General features: G+C 49.8%; 1 protein-coding gene across 1 annotated transcript in view; it reads left to right on the top strand.

Moving 5' to 3' along the window:
* Positions 1 to 250: 250 nt before the first annotated feature.
* Ds (dachsous cadherin-related 1) overlaps positions 251 to 17,418 on the top strand; it is a 367,500-nt gene continuing 350,332 nt past the window's right edge. Inside the window, exon 1 of the mRNA XM_076773071.1 lies at positions 251 to 3,186. Within this exon, the coding sequence (XP_076629186.1) occupies positions 1,498 to 3,186 (1,689 nt within the window). The 5' untranslated portion in view covers positions 251 to 1,497. The remainder of the gene's footprint in view (positions 3,187 to 17,418) is intronic.

Below are 17,418 nucleotides of genomic sequence, written 5' to 3'. Positions count from 1 at the left end.
GAGGAAGAGAGACGGAGAGTAGCAGGCAGCTCGAGCGAGTCGAGCAGAGAGTTTGGTATAGTCTAGCTGCTCGGTGCCGCGAAGCGCGCTGAATGCCGAGGCCCTGTACTACCGCTCCCCTCTCCAAGATGGCCGCCAGCTCGGGTCCAGCCGGGTTCCCCTGACCGAGCCAGCCGAGTCCACCGAGTTAGGGGAAGGGTAGGCCTTGCAGGTGCCGCCATGTCAGTGCATGCCTAACCTCGAAGCCGCGCGGAACGGACGCTGGGCCCAAGAACGCGACACCTCGTGCTGCTCTTGCTTCTTGCCATATTGCTCCTCCGGGCCAGGAGCGGACCGCGGACTGCCGTGTTCGTCGTCGCGAGTCCGTGCGTTCGAGATCGATCGTAGGGAAACGGGAGGCCAGATCGGAAAACGTCCGCGAGAGCGAAAATCACGCGAGGAGGGTGTCGCTCGAGCAGAAACCGCGATACGCGACGAAGGTCACGCGCATCGTAGAGGTCGGGCAAGCGCGTTGCTCGCGATAGTGGATTTTGTTTAGGATCGCGCCGCGTAACGCCAAAGGTGATATATCAGTGTCGTGCGCGTTGGACAGTTGGTAGCGGAAGGCGAGCGTGCCGCAGGGACGGTGCTGTTTTCGAGGTAGACTCGTCTCGCGCGCTCGCTCCGCTGGTTCGACTGGTCCTGTTGCCTGGTCGATCGACGATCCGGAAGACGGGGAGCTGGTCGCGATGAGAGGCGCCGCGAACCGGACGCCGTAAAGTTCGAAGGGTGGATTTTCGGAGGCAGACCGACGGGAGAAGAACGATGACCGCGAGGATGAAGACCGCGCCGGGTTCGGCAACGATCGTCGTGCCGATCGTCCGTTTATCGGGCCCGTGGATCTAACGCGAGGAATGCACGAGATATCTCGCGGCCGTGGATATTCTCTAGCGAGAGCTAGGACAGCGGACAAGAGCGCGGCGTGCCAGAAGGCGGAGAGGGAAAGAGAGATATAGCCGGGCACGTACGCGTCGGTAGAACGAAAGGAGGAAGAACCGGAGAAAACGAGGGGAGGAAGAGCGAAGAGCGTGGTATCGTCAGGAGGGAGGAAGACGGAGAGAACGACGCGGAACGGTGTCGAGTTAGGCTCTCGCGTCCACCGAAGGAATTTCCGCGACGCATCTCGGGAGAGCCTAGAGTGGCCGAGAGCGCACCGCGAGCTGGGAAAACCGAAAACCAGGAGACGATCGGCGGTTCAGTGTGCCCACGGGAGGAAAAACCAGGATAAAAGGTGATTGTGATTGGTGGTGGTGCTGCTGGTGGGTGATCAGTGTGCTGGTGGATCGCAATTGAATCGTTTTTTTCACGTCGGAGGTAAACGCGCGCGCGCGCGACGAATCGTAAGCATCGACGGTGCTCGCGTACTCCCCAGATCGATCGTTCGGGGATGGAAAGATCGAGATAATAGCGCGAGACGGAGGAGGTGGTGGAGGCGGCGGCGGTGGTGGAGGCCCCAGGATGCGGCACCTGCTACTGTTCCTCGTCCTGGGAGCGACCCTCGCCCCGGGCACGTGGTCCGAGCTCGTCAGATACTTGGAGGTCTCGGAGAACGCGAGGCCCGGCACCCGGGTAGGCTTTATCGACGCCGACAGCCCGCCCTATTTGATCGTGTCGGTGTCCGGGTCCGCGGTGGACTCGGACTTGAACGTGGACCATGCGACGGGAGAGATCAGGACCAAGGTGGCGTTGGACCGCGAGACCAGGCCGTCGTACAGTCTGGTCGCGCTGCCGCAGAACATTCAAGTGGTCGTGAAGGTGCTGGACGAGAACGACAACGCGCCGACGTTCCCCGTCGACCACGTGGACGTCGAGTTCCCGGAGAACTCGCCGCGCGACGCGAAACGCGCCTTGCCGCCCGCCAAGGATCCCGATCTCGGCCAGTACTCCACCCAGAGGTACGAGATCGTGTCGGGTAACCACGGGGACGCGTTCAGGCTGTCGCAGCACCGCGGTCGCGACGGCGTCCTCTACTTGGATCTGCAGAACTCCGGCTCCCTGGACAGAGAAGCGCGGTCCCAGTACCATTTGGTGATCGAGGCGCTCGACGGAGGCGCGCCGCCCCTTCGATCGCGGTTACGCGTGAACGTGACGGTGCAGGATGTCAACGACAATCCGCCGATCTTCAACCAGACGAGGTACGTCGCCAGCATACCGGAGAACGCGACCGTCGGCACGCCGGTGCTCGCGGTGAACGCGACGGACAGTGACGCGGGCGACAACGGTCGCATAGAGTATTCCATCAATCGACGGCAATCCGACCGCGAGGAGATGTTTCGCATCGATCCCGAGACGGGTATGGTGTACGTGAACAAGGCGCTGGACTTTGAATCGAAGGAACGCCACGAGCTGGTGATCGTCGCGAGGGACTGCGGCGCCCAGCCGCTCGAGGCCAGCGCGTTCCTCTCCGTACGCGTCACCGACGTCAACGACAATCAGCCCGCGATCACCGTCATCTTCCTCTCGGACGACGCGACGCCCAAGATCAGCGAGAGCGCCCAGCCCGGCGAGTTCGTCGCCAGGATATCGGTCAGCGATCCGGACTCCAGGACCGAGTACTCGAACGCGACGGTCACGCTGACCGGCGGCGAGGGCCACTTCGGCCTCGCCACCAGAGACAACATCATTTACCTGGTCGTGGTCGAGAGGCCCCTGGACCGCGAGGAGAAGCCCGTCTACGATCTATCGGTCGAGGCCACCGACGCAGGCACGCCTCCGTTGAGGGCCGTTCGAACATTTCGACTCATCGTCACCGACGTCAACGACAACGCGCCAAAGTTCGCTCACGAGAGGTACGAGGCGCACCTGCTCGAGGCCTCCGAGCCAGGGACCCCGGTATTGAAGGTGACGGCCGTGGACCTCGACGAAGGCGCCAACTCGGCCATCAAGTACTCCTTGCTCAACTCCACGTGGTTCACGATCGACGAGGCGTCCGGCCTGATAACCACCATGACCCACGTGGACTGCGAGGCCGACCCCGCGCCGATTCTAGTGGTGATCGCGACCGACCGCGGTCGTCCGCCCCTGAGCAGCAGTGCGATAGTGCGTGTCACAGTTCACGATCTCAACGACAACGAGCCCATCTTCGAGAAGCCGCTCTACAACGCCACCGTGCCGGAGGACATGCCCGTTGGACGCTGCTTTATCAAGGTAGGAACCAATCGACTTCATTTAGCCTTAACCAGTTCAACGCGTCCACTGTCGCCTCACCCCCTGGGTGACGTTGCTAAACACCCGAAAAAAATCAATTTTCAACGTTAGACGTTAAAGAAATTACATCTAAACATACAGTAGCTCGCTAAAGTATTCGAACGCTTAGGCAAGAAACGTATTTCTAATTACTGAGATGTAAACATTACGCTTTAGTCTTTTATAATTATTCTAATCACGAACACGAAAAAGTCAGAAACCAGTAAACGTGAACGCGAATTCATATTGCAGTTGCACAATGAATATAAATCTACAGTACATTATAAAAAAGTCGGAAACTTTTCCACGATAATTTGAGAGGTTTGATGTGGCAGTGGACGCGTTAAACGATCCTCTTACATGTTTTAATGTTTCTTCATTTAACGGGCAAAGTCCTTTTATGAGACATAAGACGAGAGCAACGAAAGAGAAAATTAAATTTGTAATGATAGACTAAGCGTCTAGTAAATTATCGTGTAGAATCGATGAAACAAACGTACGGTTCGCGGGTCTTGTTTGCACGCGATAAATCGGTCGAAACGCTGTCTTCTAACCGTAACATTGTGCTCGAAGGTACGGTAATATCCGAACGACGCTAACTACTTCGATATTCGTTTTACGAGCGAACGTTGCGAAAGTTTTGCGACTGACGAGGGAAGGAACAAACATGTCAATCTACCATTTTAACGAGCTTCGAGAGGATTGTAAAAGACAGGTCCCCGGTCGCAATGTGTAAAACATTAGGTGTAGACACTTGATAATTGTAGAGATATAAATAATTACAGTACGATGTAACTTACGCTATATACTGTGAATATCTGGCTGTTTCATCAAAGTCGCCGTGGCGCAAATGGTACAAGTTCGCGGGTTGTGTAATTTTTCTCTTTCGTTCGCAAATGTACCAGTTTCTCTCGTGCAACCGGTGGAATGCCTCTGGCTGTGCCCGATATGATACAGTTCATTGAATAATTATGAGGTTTTACATTCGCGATACGGCAACCTCGGTGATAGAGATTAATATATTAGAGCGTCGCAGAAAGTATCGAGCATTTTGAAACCTTAATGTATTATGCGATAACTACGGTAAAATGCAATTTCGGGCACTTGACGTTGTTCCGAGAGCCATTGCATTCCTAAATACAATATTGTTTGCATTAAATAATAGACGAAGAGATAAATCAGCGCGAAAGGAGCTTTCTAACTATACGTTAATACGTATACTTTATTTCGATAGGCTGGACACTTGTTAGATCATTTTATTATATTATTTCTTCGTGACATTTCGACCATTTCTCGTGGCCCTTTGTCAGACACGGCATTCTATTAATGTACAGTTTGAAATATTATATGTGAAGAAATTACCGATAGAATAGGCGTACGGGGGAAAGAATATTTGCTTAATAGTTCCAGCGGATTAGAGTGACGTAACATTGTGTCTGAAGAGGACCACAAGCGATGGTCCAAACGTCACATCGTAATAAACGTTTCTAATGAAGAAATATCACCGTATACCAAGACATTAATTAACCTAATCATCATTGTGCCTTTCATCAATGTTAAAAGTGACATAGGTTCAAGATTTTATAGCTAATTTCGATGCCTCCGTATCTGTGAAGCAATGTCAAACATCTTCGAGAAAACGAACGTTATCTAGGAAAGCAATTTCTTCGTTTAATGGACGATTTTTTATTAAGAAATCTATGCAAAGTGCAGATTTAAAATGCTTGATATTTTCTGCGATACGAATAACCCAAAGCATATAATCTCTAACTAATTATATCCGTAAAGTAATCGAGGATCTACGATCTGCACATTTAAAATCGAAGACGGGCTCAATCCTTCGTTCGCGGATACTTGCGGGAACGTACGATACGCAGGCAAAGGTTTATTATGCCCTTCAGCGAATTAGTAAACGCTGACGTTTGAAAAGTGGTCACTAAGTTATTTCCCTCAGGATATTGTCTCTGAAGCAGCGAACTAGATGACTAGGTGTACGTATCTATTTTTGTTGGAAGAGGCTAACTCGATTTCTATTGTAACTTATCTAGCAAGCAGGCATTGAAAACCGTGCTTGATCTACGATTATTCCACGATCGTTCTCCTCGATTAAAAAACATATTATCGTTTGAAATTTGTTCGGGATATTTACCTAGCGGTTCAAGCAATTCCATGCAAGTTTCTTTTACCCCCAAAGAAATATTATCGGTAACTCGACGACGTTAAAAGTCCCCGTGAACGGTTTTCAAGATCGACGTTCGTCGGGCTTCGACAGATCTGCTAATTGATCTGTCATCGAGACCGATTGCCGACATGCTCGCGAGAGATACGTCGCGAATTAATAGCGCGAGTGAAGCGTCGGCGCGAAAGTGACAGCGCTCGGCTGTAGATCCGCGTTTAACCCTTGCATAAGCCGGCGGAACGTTTTGCGTAAAGTCGTTTCGCGTGGATGCCGGCGTCGTGTCAAAGGTTCTACGAACGCAGTCGGCCGAAAGGGCATCGCGGATGGCGACCACTCGCGCCGCGGGCGAAGCGTCTGCGTTACGCTGGGAAACTCGTAATTGGTACCGAAGATCGAAAGGTTTTCTACGTCGTGTTGCAATTAGCGTGTATCGCGAATATTCGATCGACGTTTATTCTACCGCGAAAACCGAGAGTTTGAGTCGCTCGACGCCCGAAGGTGAAACAATCCTTTCGCCGTTTCGGTTCGTGCCTGGAAAGACCAAATGTATGCTGGTTAGCACCGTGAACGAATATATAATTGTACAGTTTATCCCGCGCTAGACGACGAATTAAACTCTTCTTACACGGTATTTGCGTTCCACAGCTTCCAGAACTCTGGTAAAAAGTATGAACGATCTATTTGTAATGAGAAAGGTTTCGATATATCGTGCTAGAAAATTTTCTATGGAAAGTCGAACGTACGAGATTTTAATATACGCGAGCATTTAAGTGTATTAAATAACATTCATATCTCAAAGCGTTCGAGAACTGAACCGTGTAGTCAATTTGTCATATTCAAGCCGGAGCAAACGCCTACAACTTCGTGGTTTAATTATCGGCGCCGCCAATGTTGCATTTAAAAATATTAAATGCTCGCTGTATATACTATGTCGCTCGAAGATCGATGTGTTTTCGAGATAATCGGCCTCGAGGCTAAGAATTCTCGTAAAAGGATAGAATATGGTTTTCTTTTCGAATGAATGTTTGTAAAAAAGGATCGCGAGGAAGGAAAATTGATGTATCGGTTTGTTTGAAACGTTTAACCCTAGGTGTGACTTTAGATCAAGTTTGAGTAACTTATAGGGTCTGTGAGTGCTAATGGCTTTGGATTTGAGGTATTATTGAGTTATGAGATACATTTGTTATCCAGGTATCCTAGATCTCGAATGTTCAGTTCTTCAAATTTATAATGCTAAAGAATTTCATAAAACTACGTGGTTTTCAACTAGTAGTAAGTGTCAGAAAGAATCGGAGTAGATTCAGGAATTTTTGTAATTGTAATCCGACAAATACAAAGACGCGTTCGCGGTAAAATCAGAAAAATTTCGTTTCTAATTGTCGAATCGACGGGAAGAAATGTTGAAATAATTATCGACCGTGAAGAGTTGAGCGGCGAAAGTAGTTAATTTGCATGCGTCGCGGTGCTCGGTGCACCGCCTCGATCGAGGGAATACGAGGCGCAGCGTAGGAACCTGAATGGGAAAAGCATCGTAAGAATACCGAGTGACGACGCGACTCGCATTCCCACGGAGGCGTTGCTATTGATAAATATCGAAACATAATCGATAATATTGCCAGGCTGTCGATAAAGTTGAGTTCAATTTACGTTAACATGTTTTCTTGCAAATTCAAGCAGCAATGTTACACTCTGCTTCAATTAAGATCCCATCGATAATAACTAGTGGTTATTAATAAAACTCAATGTTCTTTTGCACGCGTTACGAAAGAGTATAAAACGTCGGAAGCACAATTTGCGTTCCTCGTTGACAGCGATATTAACATCAAACATCGAATAACTTATCCATAGTATTTGCAGTATTTTTGTTGGTATTGTCTCGTGTTTCGCGAATTAAAAAGCCGGGGATGCTCCCGTCTTCGTCGTCTCTGGGATGCGGTACGCTCGAACACGTGGCTGGTCGAAGCGCGGGGAAACCTGTTGGCCACGTTTTCTTTGTAGCTACGGCGAGACGCTCTTCCCCGAAGCGCTGTTTCAGCGAGAACAAGTTGCTCTCGACACCGACGCTTCTTTACGAGCCTCGTGATCGGTATTATTAGGCGGTTCAGAAATAAATGGCTGATTTCGCGTGTTAACTTAAAATAAGCATAACTCGGTCAAAACGAAAAATCGACTGCGCCCATACGTTCCAATCTTGTTTATCCCTGACCAACGACTGTTTATTCCTTACTAGTTACATACAAATTTTGAATTTCACTCGTAAATTAATCCTTGCACGTTCCACTGCAATGGATTTTAATATTTGGCGATTCTAGACAAACACGCCCCTAACTGGGCATTTATAGATGGCGATACGAGGAGCAAACGAGTCCCGTAGAATAGCCATTCAGCCATTCCCCGTGCTGTATTTTCATTTCTGATGGCACTGAGCAAATAGGTCTGTAGATTTCTCATTCCGAGCCTCGTCCCCGGGAGAGTTGTGCAAATAATATAGACTCCATTCAAGAAAGGTACAAGAGAGAACGTCTTTACAATCGAATACACTTGGAATCAAGGAGAGTCCTCGAGTCTCTGATCTACTATAATTTGAAAAAGATGGGAAGGGAGTTAGGGGTGGAAAAGTGTTCTTCAACCTCGGGTACTCTAAACGTCTACTTTTCAGTATATACAAGTAAAATTAACTTGGTAAAATGCCAGTGAAGTACCAAACAAAGAGTGTCATCCAACATTTATCGCGTCGACTGCAATTTTGCATATCAAGACGAAGAAGCCTCTATCACCGAACGGACTAGTCGCGCAAAATGGGCGTTCTCGTTTCTGAAATTCGAGACGTCAAAGCGATCCGCGAGCGGGATTACGCGGGCGTTACCCGCCGTGGCCATTTACGGGCGATCGTCTCTCGCGCGGCATAATCGTCGAAAGTAATACTATACTTACGCGCTCGTTTGCGTACGATAACGAAGTCGTTACAGGTTCTCCGTGGGCTGTCGAAGAAAACGAGCGGGGTAACCCACTTCTTCGCCGGCTAAATTTCTCGCCGATCGACGCGAAAGCGAAACGTTCTGACGCAACGCTGCCGATACAACAAACGATTCCCTGAAATCGTTCCGCGTCCGTGATCGTCTCCGTCCGATCCAGTTGCCCGGTTTAACCCATTCGCCACTCCGTACAGGACCATATTCTAACGCGTTCCAGTTCACCGGGGATCGAGGACACCAGAAATAACGAAAGAGTTCGTACAAACAGGTGCCCCGCGCGGTCTTGTTCCCGACGTTCTAGCCAGTTTTTGTCTACTTCGGTAACCTGCTGTTGCTCAACCTAACAGGAAGCGTTTCGAGCCACCTTTGTTTTAAATAGAAAGCAGATGTCGTGTCGCGGAGTTTCTCAATCACTCGTATTTCCTCGAATTCGGTGGTTTCGAGACGCATCGAAAATGAATTTTTTCGCGAGCGACCTTGGTGAAGTTTCGACGACCACGGTCCGGGATCGCGGGCAAGGTGAAAGGGTACGGAAGCGCGGAAGGCGAGAGAGTAAAAAAGTCAGAAGATGAAACGGAGACCGCGCGTTGCCGCTGTGACGAAGCGTCTGTCATTCATAACGTCCGTGATCCGTGGACCGTGGATTCGTGAGGCACGGAACAGAGAAGGAGGCGGAGAGAAGGAACGAGACGGTAGAAAAAGAGGAGAAAAATCCTCCCTGGTCCAGCACCCTCTCCCTCCCACGTCCGTCCATCTGGCCGGGCGAAACGCGTGCCTCCTTTTTTCTCCCGTTGGATTGTCATCCGCATTCAAGGGAGAAGCGGTGAATGCTCGCGCCGGTGCACGCCGAATACCGAATGCCGATGGAAATTGCGGAGGAATAAACGAGTGCATTTTTCAATTGGCTCGCGCAAGGACGCATCCGGCAGGCGATCCGCTCTTAATCGACGACCAAAACTCATCCAGGGACGCGTGTCCTGGTATTTCCTTCGAAAATGTTCGACGATGCGAGTACGCGGCCATTTTTGCACCCTCGCGGTTCTTCGTTGCGCACCAGAGTCTCGCATAACCGATTCCGTTAAGCTGTTTTCATCATTGACAGCTCGGGAGAATATCTCCGAACGTACACTCGGATTTAAATAATCCCGCTTATACTATCGCACGGCGGAGATGGCTGGAATTTTGTTCGGATAACAGACGACGACTGAAATTATCATACAGTGATTCATTCGTGACGTTCGGTCGATTCAACCGCTGTATTTGTATTTATTCATTGTGAAACTCTGTTATTCAAACCTTTTATCTAGATGAATTTTACGCTTTTCGATACCTTCTCGTTGTTCGTAATAGGAGATTAAGAGACGAGTGCACGAATTTGATGTATATATCGGGACCGCCAGAATTCGTGGCGGTTAGGCTGTGGGCGAGACCTTGTTCACGGAGGTCGAACTCGATGGGTTTTTAATTGCACAGCTTCCGGCCACTGGAGCTGTAGAAACGCAATCAGTGCTGGGGGTAATTCCGTCGCAAGTATCCCTAACGCAGATTGATGCAAGAAGGGAGGCAGCGTACTATCTCGGTAATGGATTCTGCACATACGAACAATAGAACAGAAGACGTTTCACTACTCTGTCTTATCTTCTCCATTCGACTAGATATTTTTAACAACGTAATCTCGATGGTCCCTGTCGCGCAGGGAAAGTGAGAATATTTATCAGCCAATGAAACTAATAGAGTTCCTTAGACCAGCGTGAAACATTCGGGCAGAAGGATCAGGGAGCGGTGTACCGTCCCTATAATTTAACCTGGCCGAACCGTTATGGGTTTACGATACGTCAATCGCTATTGAAAGTCGGGAACTCCGAGGTTTCTTCGTTCTAATTGGAATTTGGAATCTTCCCAGCGACACAAAAATTTCAAGCGGTTTTACCAGAGTCGAACACACGGTTTAATCAATTACATTTGCGATGAGAAATAACTGGTATAGTTTGGGGATGCGTTCGAAAAGAGCCAAAGGTTCGTAGGAACTATTTCCACCGGTTCTGAGATCCATCACCGAAGTGGATCTCACATGTCAGGCTACACCCTTGTATATTTTATTGCCGTTTCGTTGCCTAGTTCAATGATGATTTATAATTGTTGCCCGCTCGTCTGTAATTATTATAATTACAGATTTTTCGTCTGCGGGGTCTTCCAGACGTCTCCCGGGCCCGAACCGGCCGCGTCTTCTCGCTCCATCCCCCTTTGTACCGGCTCCACCCCTTGGAGTCCTCGTCTTCTTTTCTCCTTCTTTCCCTTTCTCGCGCCTCTTCGTTCCTTCCTCTCTTCGACTCGCGAGAAGAGACTCTCTCTCTGGATATACCTTGAAAACGGGTTTCGAAAGTCTCGTGACGCCCCGAATCCTCCTCGCGATGCTGTCGAGATTTCCTCCACGTCGAACGACTCGCTTTTCCGCGACCATCTAGAAAACATCTCTGCCTTTTCACGTACGGTCCAAACTCTGGGTACCTCGTCGTGAAAGTGTTGGTAAACGCGGGGTCTAGAAGTCAACAGCTTCCAAATCATAAAGACAAATTTCGTTTCGTCATAGATTTCTCGTTTCACAACAGGAGACACTGACATAGCGATCATTACCGATTGGACACTCGAGATAATTGCCTCGTAGCTCGAAAACTATCGCGTGAAAGACTGTTCGAACACCTGCCGCGATTAAACGAGACTGGAAGGTGCTAATTAGGAAAGTTAAACCCACAAAACCGAAAAGCAAAGGTGCATGTCTTTGTTGTCCAAAATATTTGACTCGTCTGCCGGATCGAAGGCCGCGATAACTCAACTAATCACCGTTTTACGGTATCTCTGAAACAGTATCGTGACTGTACTTCTTATCCCCATCGAGTTCGAGATCACTCCCGCGTCGGATCTTTTCGAAATTGTTGAGCACCGCAGCTCCTCCAGGCTATTCTTCTCTATCAGAGTCCACGAGGTCGATACCATCCACGTTCGCGTTCGTCAGCATCTGAATAGGAGCCTCGCGCGAGTATGCGTGCGTTCACGCGTGAAACTATTCGTATCCATCAGGCGAGTATCCGTCTCTCTATTCTATGTGGCAGGACACGGGTTCCAATTCATCCTCGCGCAAGCCTTCCATTATCCGTCCTAACTGGCAACCGAGGATCATTAAGCCACGGAGCCTTTTGTCCGACTGTGCGCGTCCGTCCCGTAACGACTGACGAAGAGGGAATATACGCGAGAGCGCGGAAAGATGAGGACTCGTGACGTTGCTCGACTTCGGCTTTCAGGAACGTTCCTCTTCTTCTACAAGCTACGCCGCTTCCTCGAATTCCTTTCCGTGCTTCCCATCGTTCGACCAGCCAAATTGATTTTCAAATTCCTGCCGTTCACCGTTCCCTCGACTAGTGGCCTTTAAGATCCTCGGACTATATCTGGACCGCCATATTGTTCGCGTATGCCTCATCTTCGTCCACAGCTTAATCCCTCTTTCACGCGATTTTGGATCGTATTAAATTAAGTGTGGAAACTTCATACGCTCTGATATTATCTATGGTACTTTATAAGTCTTCTAATCCTAATTCCACCGGGGTCGCTACTTTGGGTCGCGTATTAAATCGATTGTAGTTAATAACTCTGAAGCCTTGGGTAGAAACTTCGTATGCTTGCGTCTGATATTGTCTGTGGTACTTGTAATATTTAATAAATAAATAATATAAAAATACAAAGTAGCATCCCGGTAGGAAACTCGAACTATTTAACTGTTTATTACCGTGGATAATGAGCGTATCTGGACGTTTCATTATCTACCTGCGTGCAAGTTGTCCCAATATTACAGGTGCGAATAGTTTCCGATCGGTAGAGTGGCACCGACGATTTACAATTCCGTCCAGTACAAAAGTCTTCGGGACAAGTTTTAACGACCACCATTCTACAAGAATGTCGGAGATACGAGCGTATCGGTAAGAAAACACGCACTCTCAGATTATAGACTTCCGTCATAGGCGACCAGGTAGAAGTGGTAAAAGGATTTCCTGTAGTCGAGGAGCAAACGACAAGTACGCGCGTTGCCAGACCCAACCTTTGCCCTTCGCCGCATCGATTAAACTGTCGTGCAACAGTGAGTCGATGGTACGTGTCTAGCCTCGGTGCACTTCTGGGAGCCTCCTGTTTAAAATCTCTATGCGGCGTAAGGTCGATCGACTGTCAGTCGCTGGTACGTGCAGCATGATCGATTTCTGCCCGGCTAAACTGCTTAGAGTTCGCTCGCTGTAGAGATAGCAGAGGTTCACCGAAGGTGGTAAAAAGTTCCAGAGTCGATTAGGCTCGCTCCTACAAAGGCCTTTGGATGAAAGATGGATCTTATATTCCAAAGTTCACGAGTTTGACGGTCTCTGGTTCCTGCATGATTATCCCCAGCTTGAAACCTCTTGGCGCATCGGAGGTTCCAAGCTTCGAAGCTCGTCGAGGCTTCAGGGGACATCGAGTGCACATCGGATTGGGACAGACTCGTAAGGGTTCTTGGAAGTTGTCGGGTGTTTCGCGTCGAACATCGCGCGGAACGCTGTCGATCGGTCGTTGGTTCGTCTGGAAAGGATCGATTATACCGGTCGGACGGATCGCGAGGTTGGATCGAGCGGGTCGCGTCCGTAGACGTGGAAGATGCGGCGGTGCATCAGTCGACCGGGGTACACATCGTGTATCGCGGTACAAAGTGATGACCGTAATGACTCTAACCACCGTCTGACATCTGGCATTAGGCACTCGAGCTTTCGAGTGGCAACGCCCGCAGCAATTGTTGCCGTTTACGACTGCCGTGCACGCTCTCCTTCTTTCCCTGTTGCTCCGTCTCGTCGTCCACGGGTTTCTTCTCTCCTCTTCGTACGCTTTCCTCGTCGCTCGCTCGCTCGCACCGCTTGTCCGCGCTGTCCCTCCGACTCTTCCCGCTCCGCGTTCGCTCCCGTCTCTCTTCTCGTTTCTCCGCTTCTCCTCGTCGCTCGTCCGCTCTCGATCCTACGCGCTATAGACCGCATTCCCGAGTGCAACGACGAGGCAGAGATATATGTATATGCATTCGCGTGCACCGGTCGGCTGCAGCCACCGCGCGGCTGCACTCGCGCTACGTTCCTATAGAGCCTCCTGCGCGCATCCAACCTATAAACACCGACCGGCTCGTATCTCGCCTCTTCTCTCGCTACACGAATCCACCGAGTCATAAGCGTACCCCTACCCCCTCGACTCGTCTACAATCTCCTTTTAATTGCAGTTTTAGGCCGCTCGCATACCGGAAACCTGAACACGGCTCTGGTCGGCGCCGCCCACGACTTCGCGCCGCGGTTAATAGATAGCCTCCTCGACAAAACAGTCCCTGCAATGCTCGCTTTCCGGCATTCGATCGCGAATCTAGCATATCTTGCACGACATTTTTCTCTGTTAGGCATTTTTATTTCAACCTCAACCTCAGAGAATATTGCATGTTCTTTTGACGACACTTCCCGCAGTCGTCAGCAGAGGGCTACGCTCAATCTGCACCTCTCTCGCAAGTACTCGACTGACCAAGGCCTGTTACCTCTTGCTACCTCGAACACTACTCCCTCCATACAGCTCGCCGCCATATTCTTTATTACAAGGAATGTTTTCACGGAAATATTCAATTTATACTTAACTATTCGCTAATAGGTAAGAGTAAGTAGCCAGAACGATTAGGTTAATTGTTAAATAAATTCCCACTCGCCTATCCAATCTCGCAAGCCCGTTGCAGAAGGATTTTTCCCGAGGAATGCAAATCTGGTATCGAGTTGGGGCCCCGGAGACAAGTTCGGTAAACGGCGTTCCTTCCAGTTGATTTTCCGCGATCGCCGGGCCCCCTCCCGTCGCGTTCGATTTTCCACGGTGTAGAAAAACACCGCGTGAATTCTCGAAGTCCCGCAAAATTGTGCAACGCGGCGTGTGTGCGTTGGATGCCGCGAGCTCGACGGGCCGTTCTTTATCTCCCTTTCTGGAATAATAGAGACCGGTGCCGACGAGAAAATGGTTCAACCTCTCACCGAATGGGAAACCCAGCGTCATGGGGCTCTGCGTATCCTGGCGCAATTACCGACATTAGAAAGTCGTCACTGTGCGTCGAGTCCCAGAATCCGACCCCAATTACCGAATCTCTCCTCGGGGCCCAGACACCGCTGGCTACGCGTCTCGGTCCACGCTCGCCCCTAAACGATCTTCTCTTTCTCGCTGAAACATGCTCCTTGTACCCCCACGCTGTGTTGTTACACGGTCCCAGAAAATAATTTATTAACCCCTTGTAGTTCGAAGATTTTTCTACGATCACCTACCAGCTACTCGAGTAAAGTTTCTTAGGAATTGTCTTATATTTAGGCGAAAATTTTGCTCGTTTCCCGCACATGCCCCAAACGCGAGCGTGTTCGAGAGTGGACAGCGCGAGTTATCGACAGCGTCGATCGTAGTTGGCGCGCACGGATGAATTTCCGTGGAAGAGAGGAGAAGATTATTAAGAAAGTCGGTGAACGAGGAGGGTCGGAGGGACGCGGTTGGATGCTATCGGAAAGTAATTACCGGGGGCCCGGTGGTGCGGTCGTAATTAATCAAATTCCGCGTAGGGATGACGCGACGAAAACGAATCGGCCCGCGGCCAGGAGAATCCATTAGCGAAACACGCGCGGTCTCGCGGGTATTATTTCGCGCTACGCGCCCTCGGAGCTAAACCGTCGGAGGAACCAAGCCTGGCGACCTATCCGGCGCGTAGCCGCCGCCGCATTAGCCCGACATTAGCTTCCACGTGACGCACGATCCTTCGATCTTGCACCTTACCCGGCTAATTGTGCGAGCCTACTCTCCCGTTCAGCAGGAGAGCCGTGACGGATCGACGGGTCAATCGAGGTCGTCACTCGGCCCGTCTCCGAGGCTCCCTCCCGCGCGGCCAATCGACACTCGAGCCATCCAGCAGATTTTCTCAAGCCTTTCCAAACGCGGAAGAGCCGCAACGCGACCAGATGTCTTACCCGTTGGCTCGCTAACGCTAATATTCCGCGGTCCCAGCCTCCGGACGGGCCCACGATCGACGACTCTCCGCTTCCCCATAGCGCGAAACTTTCGCGAGTTTCGATGGCGCAACCGGCGCCGACGATTGTGAAAAGTTCTTGTCCTCAATGAGTGGCTGTGTTATTAGTTACACGCGTTACGAGTTCGTTTGAAAATAGCTAAAACAGACGTTCCCGACGGGGGGTTCAAATTATCTTGTCGAGGCGATGTATTAAGTCCTCTCCGCTAAGGAGACTCGAATGCCTGGGAGCCACTAAATCGCAACGTATAAACGAATCTTGTCGAAGCAATAATTGAGATTTAAGGAATGCATTCGGAGTATGCGATTCACGCTGAGGGATTTCTCCTCGAATAAATTTTGCTTAATACGTATGCTTGCGGTATAATGTATTGGCAGTGTTCCTTATATTCGTTATTTAACTTTAGAAAAATGGTGACAATTCTGCTTCCAAAATACCCTCGGATAAATTGTGGAAAAATTGCATAGTATGGGTTTAAAGAATTCAACCCCCATACGATGCTTACGCGCATGTATGCCCAGCACTGGCGGTTCTTTCTTAATGAAATTACGTGTGAAATTGAGATAGGGACACCGCGTGACAGGTGTAAAATGCGGAAACAAGGATCCTTTTAGCCATCGTTTTCCCCAGGGACGTGCATTCCGTGCATAATTTACTACCTTTGTGGGTCGGGCAATTTCCATGCCGGTGGAAATCGTCTTCGGCGAGCGTACACACAGCGCGCAGCACGTGCGAACCGGGTCTCCGTCGCACGTTCTGTCCGTCGTATGCACTTTCCCGGTGCAACGTTCGCACCAAGTGCATTGGAAAGTGCAACTCGCACGCAGTTCCTCCTCCCTCGCCACCCTGCCTCCCCTTATCGCGATTGGTTACCTGCCTTATAGCTGGCACCGATCTGCCTACCGAGCGCTCGCTTTCTCTCCCGACGCCTCGATACACACACACACACACACAGACGTACACGCACACGCATTCGTACCTGTACGCACTTACGATCGGCTTCTCTTTCGTCCCGATCGTTTCGTTAAACGTGGAAGAAACGTGGCCGACAGCCTCGGGGCTTTCCGATCGGGGGCGATCAATCGATCGGATTTCTCGTTCGAACGGACGCGGAATCTTGAAAATCGGGCCGTCTCGCGTCTCGAGCGACCGACAAATTGGCACACCTGTCTTTCGCTTTTCCGTCGTCGCGAGATCTTAATTCTGACCGTTCCCGGAGCCTTTTCTTCCGCCATCCTCGGCTCGTCGCGATCCTGGATCAGCAAATCGAATTTGTTAAACTAAACACTCGCGTTCTTGCCTACTTGGGATTTCGAGCGAATGTTTTGTGACTATAGGATTTATCGGATCGTTCATTCTTCGTAGATGCCACCAACAAGTCGCTTTTGATCGTCGATTCACGCCGGTGTATCAGTGACCGGAAACAAGGCGTATAATGTACACGAGAAAGTTCATAATATCTTTTTAATTATGAATTACGATATTTCACGGAATATTGCTCACCGAGAAACGCTGTGCTACATCATTCCGCAAAAAAATAAAGAAAGTTAGGTAATTATTGCCGAATGGCTACCGTGCACGAGAGTTTTCCAGCTCGTCGTATTTAATCGCAATACTAATTGCAGTTTCTAAAACTATTTTAACGACACGTAGATGCAATTATTCGGTTTCCTTCTGGATACAAACCAGTGTCCTTCGGAGACGCGAAAGTTCAAACAAATCCGCGAGCAGGAAGATTTCCTTCTACAAAGAAAATTTGTGGACCTTCGCGATAGTTTCTTTTAGCGTGTTGATTTCCGAACAGAGTCAGAGTTAGTTATATCGACTATACAACTGGATACGCGAGTTCCCTGCTTTCAGTGTCGCAATCCATCGTCGTCGAAGCTAAACAAAAGAGACTTTTGTTGCTATCGCCAGGAACTGGCTCCAAGATGATGAGCGGTTGTGTGCG

Source organism: Colletes latitarsis, chromosome 9 (assembly GCF_051014445.1).
Source record: "Colletes latitarsis isolate SP2378_abdomen chromosome 9, iyColLati1, whole genome shotgun sequence".
Lineage (NCBI taxonomy): Eukaryota > Metazoa > Arthropoda > Insecta > Hymenoptera > Colletidae > Colletes > Colletes latitarsis.
Note: the sequence above shows the minus strand (reverse complement) of the source record. Positions and strands in the feature narration are given on the sequence as shown.